Source organism: Pleurodeles waltl, chromosome 12 (genome assembly GCF_031143425.1).
Source record: "Pleurodeles waltl isolate 20211129_DDA chromosome 12, aPleWal1.hap1.20221129, whole genome shotgun sequence".
In the NCBI taxonomy this organism is placed as follows: Eukaryota; Metazoa; Chordata; class Amphibia; order Caudata; family Salamandridae; genus Pleurodeles; species Pleurodeles waltl.
In genome coordinates, this window is record NC_090451.1 from 100500078 (window position 1) to 100513821 (window position 13744).

Below are 13744 nucleotides of genomic sequence, written 5' to 3' on the forward strand. Positions count from 1 at the left end.
GAAAACAGCATACATTGCATTAAAAAATGCTGCCGGATCCGCTCCTGGAGCCGGGAAAGCAGGATATTGAAGAGTAGAAGACTGTCCTTGAGCCTGCTGCACATCAGGCTCCTGCGACGCCGGTGAAAACTGAGGGCTATGATGAGTCACCTCATAGACCGATGGCGCCGGAGATATCTCCGGACTCCTGGGCTGAGGCGTCACAGTAGGGCTCATCTCCCATGTCTTTTGACGTCGAGAAGACGGAGACCTCGATCAGCTCCGCTCAGACCGGCGCAGAGAGTCATGACGGCGTCGTGAATCATGGTGACGCCGCTTCTTATGCTTTTTTGGTGAAGCATGGGAGGAATCTCTCTTATGGCCCTTCTTCTTGGCTTTCGCCATGAAAAGCTTAACCTCTCGCTCTTTTAAAGCCTTAGGGTTCATATTCTGGCACGACCTACACCCTTTGACGTCGTGCTCAGAGCTAAGGCTCCAGATACAATCTAAATGTGGATCGGTCACTGACATCCGACCTCCACATTCCTTACAGTTCTTAAAACCGGACTTCTTTGGGGGAGACATTGTAACCACCAAAAATGCAACAGTAATCAACGAGCCAGGAATTAAAACCGTTGGCGTCGAAGGCACGGAAAAAAGGAAAACTGACGTCAGCACGCCGACGAGGACCTCTTATTGGCACGGTGACGTCAGACGGAGTCACGTGGAGCCGTGCCATTATGACGTCCTCGTCGACGTGGACAGCTAGGAAGAAGACTTTCCGTTGGATGCTGGCGCAAGGACGAATTCATAAGGTGAGGAACCCACAGGTAGTTGTATCCATCAGAAAGTACTTACATCAGTTCCTTTATTTCCAAACCTTCTGACACACCTCCAGAGCTAAACTCCCAAACTTTCTGGTTTTCGGATGACTTCCAAACTTTTTCATAGTGTGCTAGGGAACTATGTCCCCTCCAAAAAATGACAGGATACAAGCATTACCATGACAGCAGGAAGCAGATGTAGACCAGGGACCCACATGAAATGTGTCTTTGTTGCCTAGGCTAGGGACACAACTCTAAGCCATGTGATAAATGTAGCCTCATGCACCCAAAGATAATTTGAGACTGGGCGGTGACACTGTATGTGGCCAAACACAAGAAAAAGGTGAAGCGATTGCATACATCCTGCTCCCACTCCAAGTCGCGGGCCCAGACCAAGTCCTGGTCACTGGGCCAATCCTGGCACTGTTGCACTTCCCAGTTGAAGTCTTCTGGTAAGCTCTAATCAAAAATGCAAGCATAAAAAAGTGAAGTAGGGCTCATCTCCATCCTGCCACTCCAAGGAGAAAGCGCAAGGGCGTCAGTCGCAAAGGTCACTGTTCATTGAGCAGATTCCTCAGCTGGTACTGACAAAATCTGGCTTCCAAGGGCCTTTATCAACCGTGCAGAAGATCGAGGCCTTGACAGAGGCCATGGTGCAAACATTCAAAGCCTTCCTGCTCCCTTGGACCTGTCATTGGGCCCTGTGGAACCACATGGGCTTCATGTTGGGATACAAATGACACATCTGTCCCCACCGCTGTCTGTCCCCTTGAAACCTGTTACTGGGCCCATACTGAGTCTTTTAGAGATTGCCACTCCGTCCCCATGATCCATGCTAGTTCCTGCCACCCTTATGTCCACATCAAGGACTACCCAATATGCCCAAGGGACAGAGGTACATATCAACAATATGTCACAAATGTCACCTGGGACGTATTTCAACAGAGCTAATTGCCAACTGGTCTGATAGCTCTGTGACCATTCACAATAGATTAATATATTCAATCCAATTGAATTGAATAAAATATTTTATTGTGAGTGGTTACCGAGCTCTCAGACCAGTGGGTAATTAGCTCTGTTGAAGTAAGTCCCAGGTGACATTCCTGTCACCCAACACCAGAGCCATGCCACTGGCAGATGATCTGATGCCCGAGTCAGACACTTAACCAATGTTGGCCCAAGTTTCACAAATGTCCCGCTATGAAATACAAAAGGGCATCCAGATGTTCGGCAGCCTGACTCTAACCCTGTGCCTCGACTACACTGCAGCAATCAGCAGAGGTTCCATTATCTTTTGGGTTCTGGCTCTGACTCTGTGCCAGCGCAGGGCATATCCCAGGATATAAGTGATGGAGAAGGTGAAAGAGATGGCTTTACCTTGTTTTGCAGAGTGCCAGTGGGCTTGATACATCTCCTGAGACAGAGCTTAAATTTCCACATGGGCCACTAATGGAAGAGAGTGCCTCATTGGCAGTTGTGGTTTGGAGGTAGCCAAGGTGCTAGAGTTAAAGTTGCCCTCCATTGAGACTAAAGAACAATTTACTTACCTATGGTAATGCTCTTTCTGGCAGAGACTCCATCTAGCCACATATTCCTCACCTTTTGAATATTCTCCAGGCCCCAGACTAGATCCACAAACTTTTCAGCAGTGCCTCTGCTGCCAGTAGGTGGCACCTTGTGGTTCCGCACTAACACCGTTTCGCTCGGTAAATGACGTGTGGAGCCTATATTGGCACTGCTCCTGCGCACTGGCATAAGCTGCTTTCAAGACAGCCCACACCCTAGACACAGAGCCCCAAAAGCAAATTGACATGGCAAGTGTGCAGATTTCTAGACTTGGGACCTTACTAATGGACTGAGTAAAATCACAGAAAAGGGATGGTCACTGAGGAATCAGCGGCTAGAGTATCTACCAGAAAGATTGTTACCAAAATTTAGTAACTTGTTCTTCTGATAGGGACTTATAGACACAGATTTCTCATCTTTTGAACAGATACCAAAGCAATTGGAACTGGGCTGTTAATGGACTCATACGAGAAAGTCCTGTAGAACCGAGGGAGCAAAATAACCTTCTCAGTGATGTCACTGTCCAGACAATGGTGGTCAGTGAAGGTATGGAAGGATGCCCAAGTAGCCGCTTTGCAAATGTCTAGGACAGGGACTCAGCATGCTCACGCAGTGATAGCAGCTTTGGCCCTGTTAGAATGAGGAAGCAGTCTTTCCAGAGGCTGCTTTTTAGCCAGTGCATAATAAATCTAATGCAGAGCACGATCCAGTGGAAGATGGTTCTCTTCTGCACAGCGTTGCCTTTCTTTTCTCCACCAAACCCCACAAAGAGCTGATTGTTCACATAGAGATCTTTGATACGAACAATGAAGAAGATGAATACTTTCTTGGGATCCAAGCAATTGAGTCTCTACCCCTCCATAGAGGGGTAGGGTGGAGCATAAAACACTGGCAGGATGACGATCTTACTGATGTGGAACAGCATCATAGCTTTTGGCAGAATGTATGCTTGAGTCCACAAGACCAGTTTGTCTGGGAAGATGGTGGTCTAAGTAGGTTGACACAGAGGACTTGAAGTTCACTCACATGCCATTCCAATGTTATGGCAATGAGGAACACTGTCTTGAAGGTGAGGAATCACGAGGGACAGGTATGAAACATCTCGAATGGAATGCACATTAGAAAGGTGAAGACCAAGTTATGGTTCTACTGTGGCATGGCAAAGGGAGAAGAAGGAAGCACATGTCACCTTTCAAAAATCTCACAACAACAGGAAGCTTGAACAAAGAGGGCTGATCCTGCAACTATCAAAAAGCCGAAAGAGCCAAAAGGTATCTTTTACTTGTGCCCAGGGCAAAGACTTTTCAGGCAAAACACACAAATCTCAAATAGTTTGGCCTGGAGGAGGTCAGTCTTGGGTGTTTCGTACCTAACCACAACTCACAACCACAAGCGTATACAGTTTTAGTCAAGGGCTGCCTGGCCATCAAGATGACATCAACCACTGTTGTTGGTTCATTTTAGAGCCTTGCTTGGGCACGCATTTTTTAGCTTAGGCCTGCAGCATGTGCCCTTTTACCCAGATATAGGCTGTCTTTGTATTTATTAATTTTAATTCATTTTAGCACAGCCTGCTTTTAGCAGGATGTTTTCTTTTCCTAATCGGCTGCTATTTTGCAAACGGGCTGTTATTGCTTTCAGTGCATAACATTTTCACAGTGTACCTCTGCTCAAGGTTGGCCATCGCAGTACACGATAATCTATCTAGTGTTGCTGCCACAAGAGGATGCTTACAGTAAAACACTTAGACACATGATCACATCAGACCTGTTTCTCGGAACACAAACATGTTTTATTATAAAAATATCACACAGACCAAAGTAGGATAAAGAGGTCATTCCAGCTAGGGGAGCCATCCATGCAGCATGCAATTTCACTGCTACTTTGCTGACCTCAGCCCTGTCTCTGCAACTCACTGAGGAGACGGCAGGCAGACCCCAGTTCTCAGGTAATGGGGGTGGGTGTTTCTTCCATGGACGGATTATGGGCAGATTTGGGCTATCGAAAGTGTTAGGCCGACAGCTACCAAATGGTGTGGGCTTGACTCAGTCACCCATAAGCGGTGGTGCTGCTGCCCGAATCCAGCAATCTCATCCTCATGATGAGAATACTATAACACCACCTATGGAAGAAGGTCAAAAGTGGTCAGCTGTTGCCACTCAATCTCTATGCAGATTGTGAAGACCCGGGTACAGGTTCTTGCCCTGCTGCTGCTATAGCAGATCCTCCCAAAGGGGCAGCTTGATTGGAGGGCAGATGCTCCCGCCCAGTAGTTCTGGATACCATACCCTCCATGCTCAATCAACCACTGTGAGGACTTGGGCCTGATCGGTCTTGATCTTCCTGAGAACTTGGGTCAGGAGTGGTATCAGCAGAAAGGCATTCAGGAGTCCTGAGTTCCATTCAAGGCAGAATGTCTGTCAGAGTGAGAGACGCCTTGGGAACTCCAACGTGCAGAAGTACTGTCATTGTGTGTTCTCGGCAGTGGCGAACAGATCGAGCCAAGGTTCTCCCCATTTGAAGAAGAGGCACTGCAGCAATTTCGAGTGGAACTGCCATTTGGCATCCCCCTAGGTGCTGATAGCTGAGCTTGTTCACTCTGGCATTCAATGATCCTGACAGATGGTTCACCACCAGGAAAACTACTTGGTGGTCTAATGAGTTCCAGAGGCACAAGGCCTCCTGGCACATTCTGCCCTGTTTGTTGCAATACCTCATGAAGGTGGTGTTATCCGTGAGCACCTGCAGCAGCCTCCCTTTGATGAATAGAAGGAAGGCTTTTAACGCCAAGGAGATGGCGATCAGCTTCAGAAGACTGATGTGGAGCTGGGACTCCAAAAGACACCAAAGGCCTCTAATCCCCACCTCTCCTAAATAGCCATCCAACCCAGAAGTGACGCATCAGTCACCACTATCACCTCTGGGTGGGGTAGGTAGAGGGGTCTGCCGCTGACCCAGGCACGATTCAGTAACCACCACTACAATCTTTTGCAGTCTTCTCCAAAATCTGAACATGGTCGGTGAGGTCCTTTTGATGTTTGTCCCACCGAGACTTCAGAACCCACTGTAGAGCCAGCATATACCACCTGGCATGCTTGACCAACAGGATGCAGGAGGCCATCAGTCCCAGGAGCATCAGAATCCACCGCAATGAAAACCAGGACTGAGGCTGAAAGTTTGGGATCATAGTCTGAATGTCCTGGACTCTCTTTCCCGGGGGAAAGGCACGAAATGTAACTATGTCCGGGTGGCTCTGATGAAGGTGAGCTTCTTGAAAGGAGTCAGGTGTGACTTAGGCACGTTGTTAGTGAGCCCCAAAGATGGTAGGTTTGCCACGGTGGTTGCAACTGCCTGAAGTTAGCCCACCTTTAACTAGCCTCGCAAGCAGTTTCAGTGGCTCCTGAAGCAGAAACGGCACTGGGACCGAACCTTGGATTTGGACAGCAACTTGCAGAAGGTTTGACAAGGATACTGCTTATGCTTGGTGATGTAATGTTTTGCCTCACAGTCCCAGATGCGTTCACATTCATGGACGTGCAGTCACTGCAGGCTTAGAGCCATGGCTCGACCCCAGATGCTATAGGCCTACTTGATGGGGATCTGTCACAGACATTTGCTTGTGACAGTCCCTACTGGGCTTAAAACCTGCTGTTTAGGGGGAGATATCCCTTGCACACTGCTGAATATTTTGAGAAATACCATATAAATATATATAATGTCTTGAAGAGACACGCAGGAGCTCTGGATCTGCGTCAGGAGGCACAGAAAGGAAGGAACTGATATCAGCGTGCAAGAGTGGAATCGATATAGGCTCCACATGTCATTTCCAGAGCAAAGCTGGGTTGGTGCAGAGCTGCGCGCTGCCACCTACCGGCATGCAGAGGTACTGCTGAAACATTTTTGGATCAAATCGGACACCTGGGGAATATTCAAAATGTGAGGATTCTGCAGCTAGAATCCCTTGGGGAAACAAATGTTATGAAGGAAATTCTGTAGCATGGGCTAGAAACATCTGAACACATGCATCTTTTTGATGCTGCCTTCACAGATACTGAGCACCGGGATGCTTTTGGTGAAGCAGCTGTGCACTATGTAAATGATATTTAATTCATGTATTCATACTCATGGTTAATTGTACAAAACCATGTTATTGTCTGCCTCTGTGCAGGCAGGTGGCCAGCCATCAGTCTGGCACCTGGTGGCCTGAATTTCCTCACCAACCACCTCACTCCAGACATGTGCACCCTCAATGTCTACCTCAAAATATCAATGGGACACAATATTGAGGACAAAATAGCGAAAGAAATATTGACAGCTAAGTAAGACTAGATTTTCTATACTCAATGGCACATATATGTTATTGCCTGGTACATATGTATTCAAGGTAAGCAGATATAAGATGTAGAGTTAGGAAAGGTAAATCTATACTTTCCTAGATGATCTTACCTTTCAATAATTAGTCCCTCGATATTCTATTCTCAATATTCTTGTACCATGATATTCTGGTGGTTGATATTTAGTAGTACAATCTACTTGAGAATCTTATTGTGCAGGCCTCGACTAGTAAGGTGAATCCTAACTCATTTCTAAACCCTGCTCCTGGTAGAGAGTTGACACCTTTGGCCAATGTATGTTTTCTTATGCCAGTCTGGCATTGGCACCTGTAAACGCAGCCTGCCTGCTGGTCTGATATACCCACACCCTTTCGGACACTGCCAGGAAGATCTTGTTGGTAGTCCCTAAAGATCTTAGGGCCTGTTTGGTCCAGACAATATGATGGGCAGGAAGTGACCCAATATGTTAGCTGCACAGGTTTTGATAGTTTTGGATTGTTTTGCCTGGAAGGATGGTATCGGTGTCAAACTTCTTAACCTCAAGCATCCACTTTGTCAACCACGCTTAGTGGCACATGTAAGCCCTGCAGTTTAACTTGAAGTCCCAGTGGGCTGCCTTTCCAACACCATCCAGGTCTCGGACGAGGCAGCTCAAGATCCGCAGTATTGGCTGACTGACCCCAATTTGTCCTGCATCAGGTCACTCACTGTGATGCCCTAAGTGGGATGGAATGCCCGGACATGGGGCTGTGCACACTGTGCCACTGGAATAAAGCCAAATCCGATCGATGAGCCCTAATAAGGGCAAAACCAGTCTCGGGTTGCTTGTGTTGTGGTTCATGGAGGAACCTGCTGGTAGTTAGTGCTGGACTATTCCCTTTGGAGCAGGGTCAAGACTGATGTGCACGTGGCTGGGTCCAAACTGAGGTGGCACGGTGTGCAAAGTAAGGCAGGACGTTTTTGTCTCTGTTTTTCAGAAGGCAGGCAGATCTCTGAAAAACAGAGACAAAAACGTCCTGCCCTTTCCTTTAAAGCTGAACGCAGCCACCACTAGTAGTCAGCCCCTCTCAACAGGACAGATTCACTCCCAAAAGAAGGGGTGCTCTTTGGGACCGGAACTCTCAGGTTGTCGTGATCACAGGTCTGCCGAGACATACCCTGCTTTTGCTAGCACTCTAACACCGGGCAAGGGTGCGCACTCGCCGTAGCCGTGCAGTCAACACCCCCCTCCCAGCAACACTCTCCTACTTGATGCACGCATAGCAACAAAGCAGCCCCCACCCCAGCTAACAACCTCTGCCAGGAAAATGAACACTTCAAACCAAAAAGCATAATTCAACTAAATTACCTAATTCAACAATTCGTAGCCTCCATGAGCTCAAGCAGGGCACAGAAACAACAGCCTTGCCGCCACTGGCACAAAACACACTGCAAGTGTTTGTTCCAAAGATCAAGCTTTTGAGTTGGTAGAATGATTAGAGTGAACAATGCAACGGTTGCGCAAACACTCTCCGGCAAATATTCCTTAGGTAACATCTTTTGTCCTGGTGTAAACATGACCTCTTGGTATTTGTTAGTGTAAATACCACTGGGATTACAGCGCAGCGCCCCACCTAACTCTTGTGCCCTGTATTTGTTTTTGAGTTATGTTGTAAAAGCATCCCTCAGCATTGAAATAGTAAATGGGCTTCTGTGTTCAAGGCCTCATTCTAATAGATTTGTCTGGTGGTAGGTGGTCGTGGGCTTGTTTATTGCTCGTTATACCTTTTCATAACTCCCTCTCTGTTTTCGTTGCAGTTAAAAGCCAGCACATCCCTCTGCCAGCTCTGTGCCACCCTGCCTATTGACTCAGTCTGCAGTTCTATTGTGCCTGGTTCTAAAATCTGTGATTTTGACGTCCTACATGAAAGCTGGTCACTGGCCCTAAAGGCACTATACTAGGGGGCAACCTGTGCATTCAGTTCTTCCACAGTGGGTTGATGGCCTAGATTCTGTTGCCTTGTATTTTGCTAGGTAGAAACTTGACACATAGAAAGAGATTAGCAGGCAAAGAGTCTGAGACACACAAATATCTTAAGGGAAATGGACAAACCAGGAAGGGGAAAGACATCAAAACACTCTAAGCATAGCTAAGCCAAGAGACGTGTATGTTACCCAGCTATGAGCTTCTCTTCTGTTGCATTTGTGACCTTCCTGTAGCCTCCAACACTGTGGTACACCAAGGAGTCACACGGAAGGTTCCTTGGCCTCACACAGACCCACGTCTCTTCAATTCTTTCATCCCCATACACACACACTTGTTTGTCTGGTATTTCCAAATTGCATTCAGTTTTCTCCTCAGTTCCATTTCTTTGGAAGAGTCCAGAAAAATAGACTTTGTCCGGCCGGGTGTCCCTGGCTCTCCTCATGACTTGGACAGCTTCACTTGAGTGAAAAAGTCGGATGGAAATCTCAACATCACCCGGCCATGGCAGCAAGAAGGAGACTGTGTATGTTCCATTCTGGTGGTCCGTCACCAATCCCCTCACTCCAGCCTTTAGCTTGGGGGAATGAAGCTTTGCTCGGAAGAAGTCTCCGCCATACATCTTTGGTCGATTCCTGTGGTCTTTGGTGGTGAGGACCACCTCCAGGGACTCCCCAACAGAATAGTTGGCTTTGGGGTGCAAGATGTGACAGTCACAGTTAAATGGGCTGGTGGATGATTCCAAGTTGAGGATTCCCTGTGGCTCCGGCCATGTTACCAGATCCTTCAGCGCCCTCACTTCATGAGCCTGTGGGGATGGGCTGGTGACTGGGGAAGGAGATGAGGTCGCAGGGACCATGCTGGATGGGAAATAAAAAATGTTGGGTGTCCACTCCGTTCTCCAAATTTTCATTGTTATCTGTGTTGGGAGAAAAAAAATTCAGATGAAACCAAAAACCTTCGGCAATCTTCCTGAAAAACATCAAGAAACCAGGTAAGTTAATTTGCACAGTGGTTCTTCTAGCAATGACATTTGGTTACGCGAGGCCCTAGGCAGAAGTGGTCAGGGATTATATGCGATCAGACCCTCTTGTAGAAAGAATGGGATTATGTTTCACCTGGAGCAGGGCACAAGTACTAAAAACCAAGTTAGACAGTATGCAAGTGACACCATAGTGCATGACATCATGGCGCGTGACATCGCATGTGGAATCACAGGGAGTAGTATCACAACCCATGACCTCCCAGGAACAGACATTACAAGATGTGACATCAGATCTAAGACCTCGTACATATGTTTAGCAGGTCTAACGAGTACATTTGAGCACATTACAATACTTAACAAATGAGATTTTGCATCGAGTTGTGCCAAAAAAAAGCAAAGCATTCCCAGTGCAAAACCTGGGCCTCAACTTTTGCATTTGTATTTTAAAACTCTGCCAACAAGATATTGGAAACAAGGAGAAACGTGGCAGTAAATCTCTTCTGCGTCATTAGTTGCAAAGGGTGCGTCTTAAAATATCTTATGGGGTTGAGGTACTTGCTGCAGAGATCTTTGTGTGTCAACTAAATCTCAGGAGCTAATAATAATGGTAAGATAACCGGTGGTTAGTGGATTTGCTGGAGCAAGACATCTGCGTTTTGTCCAGTCCCAGTTTTGAATCTAAGTAGCATAGATAGTTAATATGTCTCCTGAAAAGCACATTATGCAACAACGCAGATAACAGTTCTAATTTAGTGTAAATGGCAAGTGGCTTACTGCTTTCAACACTGCGATTCTTTTGTTAGGTGCAGTTAAAAAATTGCAAGTCACAGTGAGCTATAAAGGACGTCACTCCGCCTTGTAACCCTCACTGTCTTATGGAACATATCCTGTACACTGATTTAGGCACAGGATTTATTGTCAAGGCATAATATGGACGTGTGATGTAAAGCACTCGTACACCCTGCATTGGGGTGAGTAGCGCTAAAACACTATAAATAAATACAACAAAATAGTGGTATTTAAATCTTTGTGTAAATACTGGGGCAGACCAACACATCTGATGCTCTGACATTGAATGCTTACGTCTTATATGGGGGGTAGCTGAGGAAGGCCAAAAACATCCCTCGCCTGTACCTGTGAATAGAAAAACGGTGACCCTTTGTTTCCCCTCCATTGAGGCCTGATGGCCCCTTGACTTAGGCCTTTGCTATGGGCCTAGCTGGAATATTACAACCCAATGCTTAATTTGACCCAGTGGTGTCCCTTTGGTGGGGGTGGGGGAGGGCACAAGCACTTATTTTTGAGGGCCAGCACTTATTCTTCTGCCTCAAGCATTTACTGCAAGTAAAAGACACATATGGGAGGGAAAGACGGAGAAAAAGAAAAACGAAAAAGCATGACAAAGGGAGAAAGCTGCAAGAGTGAGCTGCAGGGTCAGGGAGTGGCTGTAAATGGATTGAAGAGGCCCGGGATGGCTTCAGGTTTGAGCTGCCTCAGTATTCCGTGCTCGCACATTTAACTGCAGCAGCCGCGTGTTTCAGAGGAGGGCTTTGGGCACCGGCACGTTTTTATTTACATATTAAGCACGGGACAAGCCCCTTCCACGCCTGCACGACTGCTCCGAACAGAACACAGTAACATGAAGTTGACCTGCCCCTGGCTTTTGTGGGTAGAACTCATCAGTAAGGTACATTGTGTGTCTTGTGACACAGCGAACCCCACGCAGGCCACACTGTAAAGATCAGCAATTCCTGAAAGAGCTGGGAACCCTCTCACCAGCCCTCTCTGGTAAAGCAAAATACTGAGTAACCACTCAAGTGTCATCCAGTTAGCATCAGAGGAGCTGAGTGACTCCATACACCAGCTGTTCGTCTCCAGCTCCTAAATCATAGTTTTTAAAAGGTGAGGCCATTAAAATAGAAGAGGCGTTCCTGCAAAGGATCCTCTTTAATTCAATCTAGCAGCCTCTCCTGGAGCGGAATCTACACCCCCAGCGTCGGTGCCCTCATGGCGAGGCCCAGCTGTAGCTCACTTACAACTATGCACAAGGGGCGGTGGGTGTCCCCCTCTGCAGCGGTGCGGGCAGCCACAGTGGTGGAGCAGAACACACCGCAAGTAAACCCCACTGTTTGCAATTCATGCCAGAATTTGGATTGATCAATATTGCGTTTAATGAGTCTCCCTTCGTAGGAGGTGTGTGTGGAGTCCTGGGTCTCAAACTCACTGTGCCATGGAACTCAGTGATGAGGTCGAAGAAGGTAGAAGGAGTCTGGGTCACTGGCCATGTGTGAAGTGTGCTTCACATAGGGTTCTTGCTGTCTGTAATGACAAGGAAACTAAAATACTATGACATGGAACGCAATGGGGTGATTACCATCACTCCAGCTTAATTACAGCATTCCCATCACCTTATTTGTTCTTTTTTGAAGTAAGTCTCATTTGCATATGGTTGGCTCCTGTTAAAACAAGTACTGGCAAGGTGAGTGGGTTTGGCTTTAATGTGCTGATGCATTTAAACACAGGCATTCAAAGACAGGCCAGCAGAAAGCTGTTTCCCTGTCTTAGCACATTAAACATAGTGTGGCGATGCCACTAGGCTGACAATGGTAGAAATGGTAAGGACATAGTGCCCTGTACCTACAGTACAACTATTTTTGACAACCAGACTCATTTTCAACCTATTGATAAAGTACTACGTATGCCACAAATCTACCATTGTAGCATGTGGTCCTTACAAATACAATCCTGTTAATAAAACTAGGAAGAAATGTTTTCTACAGGCAAAAAGTAGGTGGTTAATGCTCTTAGGGTTCGCACATCCAATTTATAGCATGTATATAGTATTAGAAAAACAAATGTGCAGACGAGTGCCAGGGGTACCAACCTGGTATGCCACCCAACCACCACGGGTGTGAAAAAAAGGCTGATTGAAAAATCAGTCAGACCCAAACAAAGTCAATGTAAAACCGGGGCACACCGAAGTAGTCCAACCAGTCACTTCAAATGTAGAATTAAGCCTAAGATCCAAGAGACACTGTGTGATAGTTGATTGAGGTTTTATTTCTGATACATCCGAGAACAGCCGACACGTGTTTCGTCACAAGGACTTTCTCAAGGCCTTAAAAGTCAGTGTTGTTACTTGTAAAATTGCCGAAGGGGTTTCCAAAAGGTTATAAAGTCGGGTGAATCCGTCATGAGGTAGAGCAGTGTTGTATGTAGGGTTAGTAGCATGAAAGGGACAATTTTATGAAGGAGAAGTAGTCCCAGTTATCCTTCATATGGTGACACAGAGAAGAAAGGCCATGATAAGCCTGATCCTTAATGGGTGCTGGGATTCCAGGTCGCGTAACTGACAAATGCTGCAGCATGGGACTACTTCTCCTTCATAAAATTGGCACTTTCATGCTACCGGGAAACAGTTGCAGTTGCTGGTAGGAGCTGAAGATACAATGTTGCAGAAGTCGTCTTTGCTTCTTTGTTGCAGTTGTAGAGTTCCTGAAAGGTCCAGATGCAGTTTCGTTGGTAAGAAGGTGAAGTAAAGGATGCAGAGGATTCCTGCTGGAGTCTTGCAATCTGAATCCGAAGAACCACCCAAGAGAGAGACCTTAAAGAGCCCTGAAAGGGTGATTGGTCAGCTACCCAAGTAAGCACCTATCAGGGGAGAGCTCTGACGTCACCTGCTGGCACTTGCCACTCAGATGCTCCAAGAGTGCCCTACCACCTTGGAATCCAAGATGGCAAAACCCATGGATATTCTGGAAGAGCTCTGGGCACCACCCCTGGGGTGGTGATGACAGGGGAGTGGCCACGCCCCTTTCCTTTGCCCAGTTTCACGCCAGAGCAGGGACTGAGGGTCCCTGAACCAGTGTGGACTGGATTATGCAAGGAGGGCACCATCTGTGCCCTTCAAAGCATTACCAGAGGCTCTGGGAGGCTACCCCTCCCATGCCTGTAACCCCTATTTCCAAGGGGAGAGGGTGTAACATTGCTCTCCCAACAGAAATCCTTTGTTCTGCCTTCCTGGGTTTGAGCTGCTCAAGCAACAGGAGGGCAGAAACCTGTCTGTGAGGTGGCAGCAGCTGGGACTGCCCAG

General features: G+C 47.1%; 1 protein-coding gene across 2 annotated transcripts in view; it reads right to left on the bottom strand.

Annotated features, from left to right (window-relative positions):
• Positions 1 to 13744, bottom strand: part of LOC138267553 (NXPE family member 3-like) — a 215170-nt gene that overhangs the window by 93980 nt on the left and 107446 nt on the right. For both annotated transcript variants that reach the window (XM_069216601.1, XM_069216602.1), the window contains exon 2: positions 8858 to 9585. In XM_069216601.1, the coding sequence (XP_069072702.1) occupies positions 8858 to 9585 (728 nt within the window). The remainder of the gene's footprint in view (positions 1 to 8857; positions 9586 to 13744) is intronic.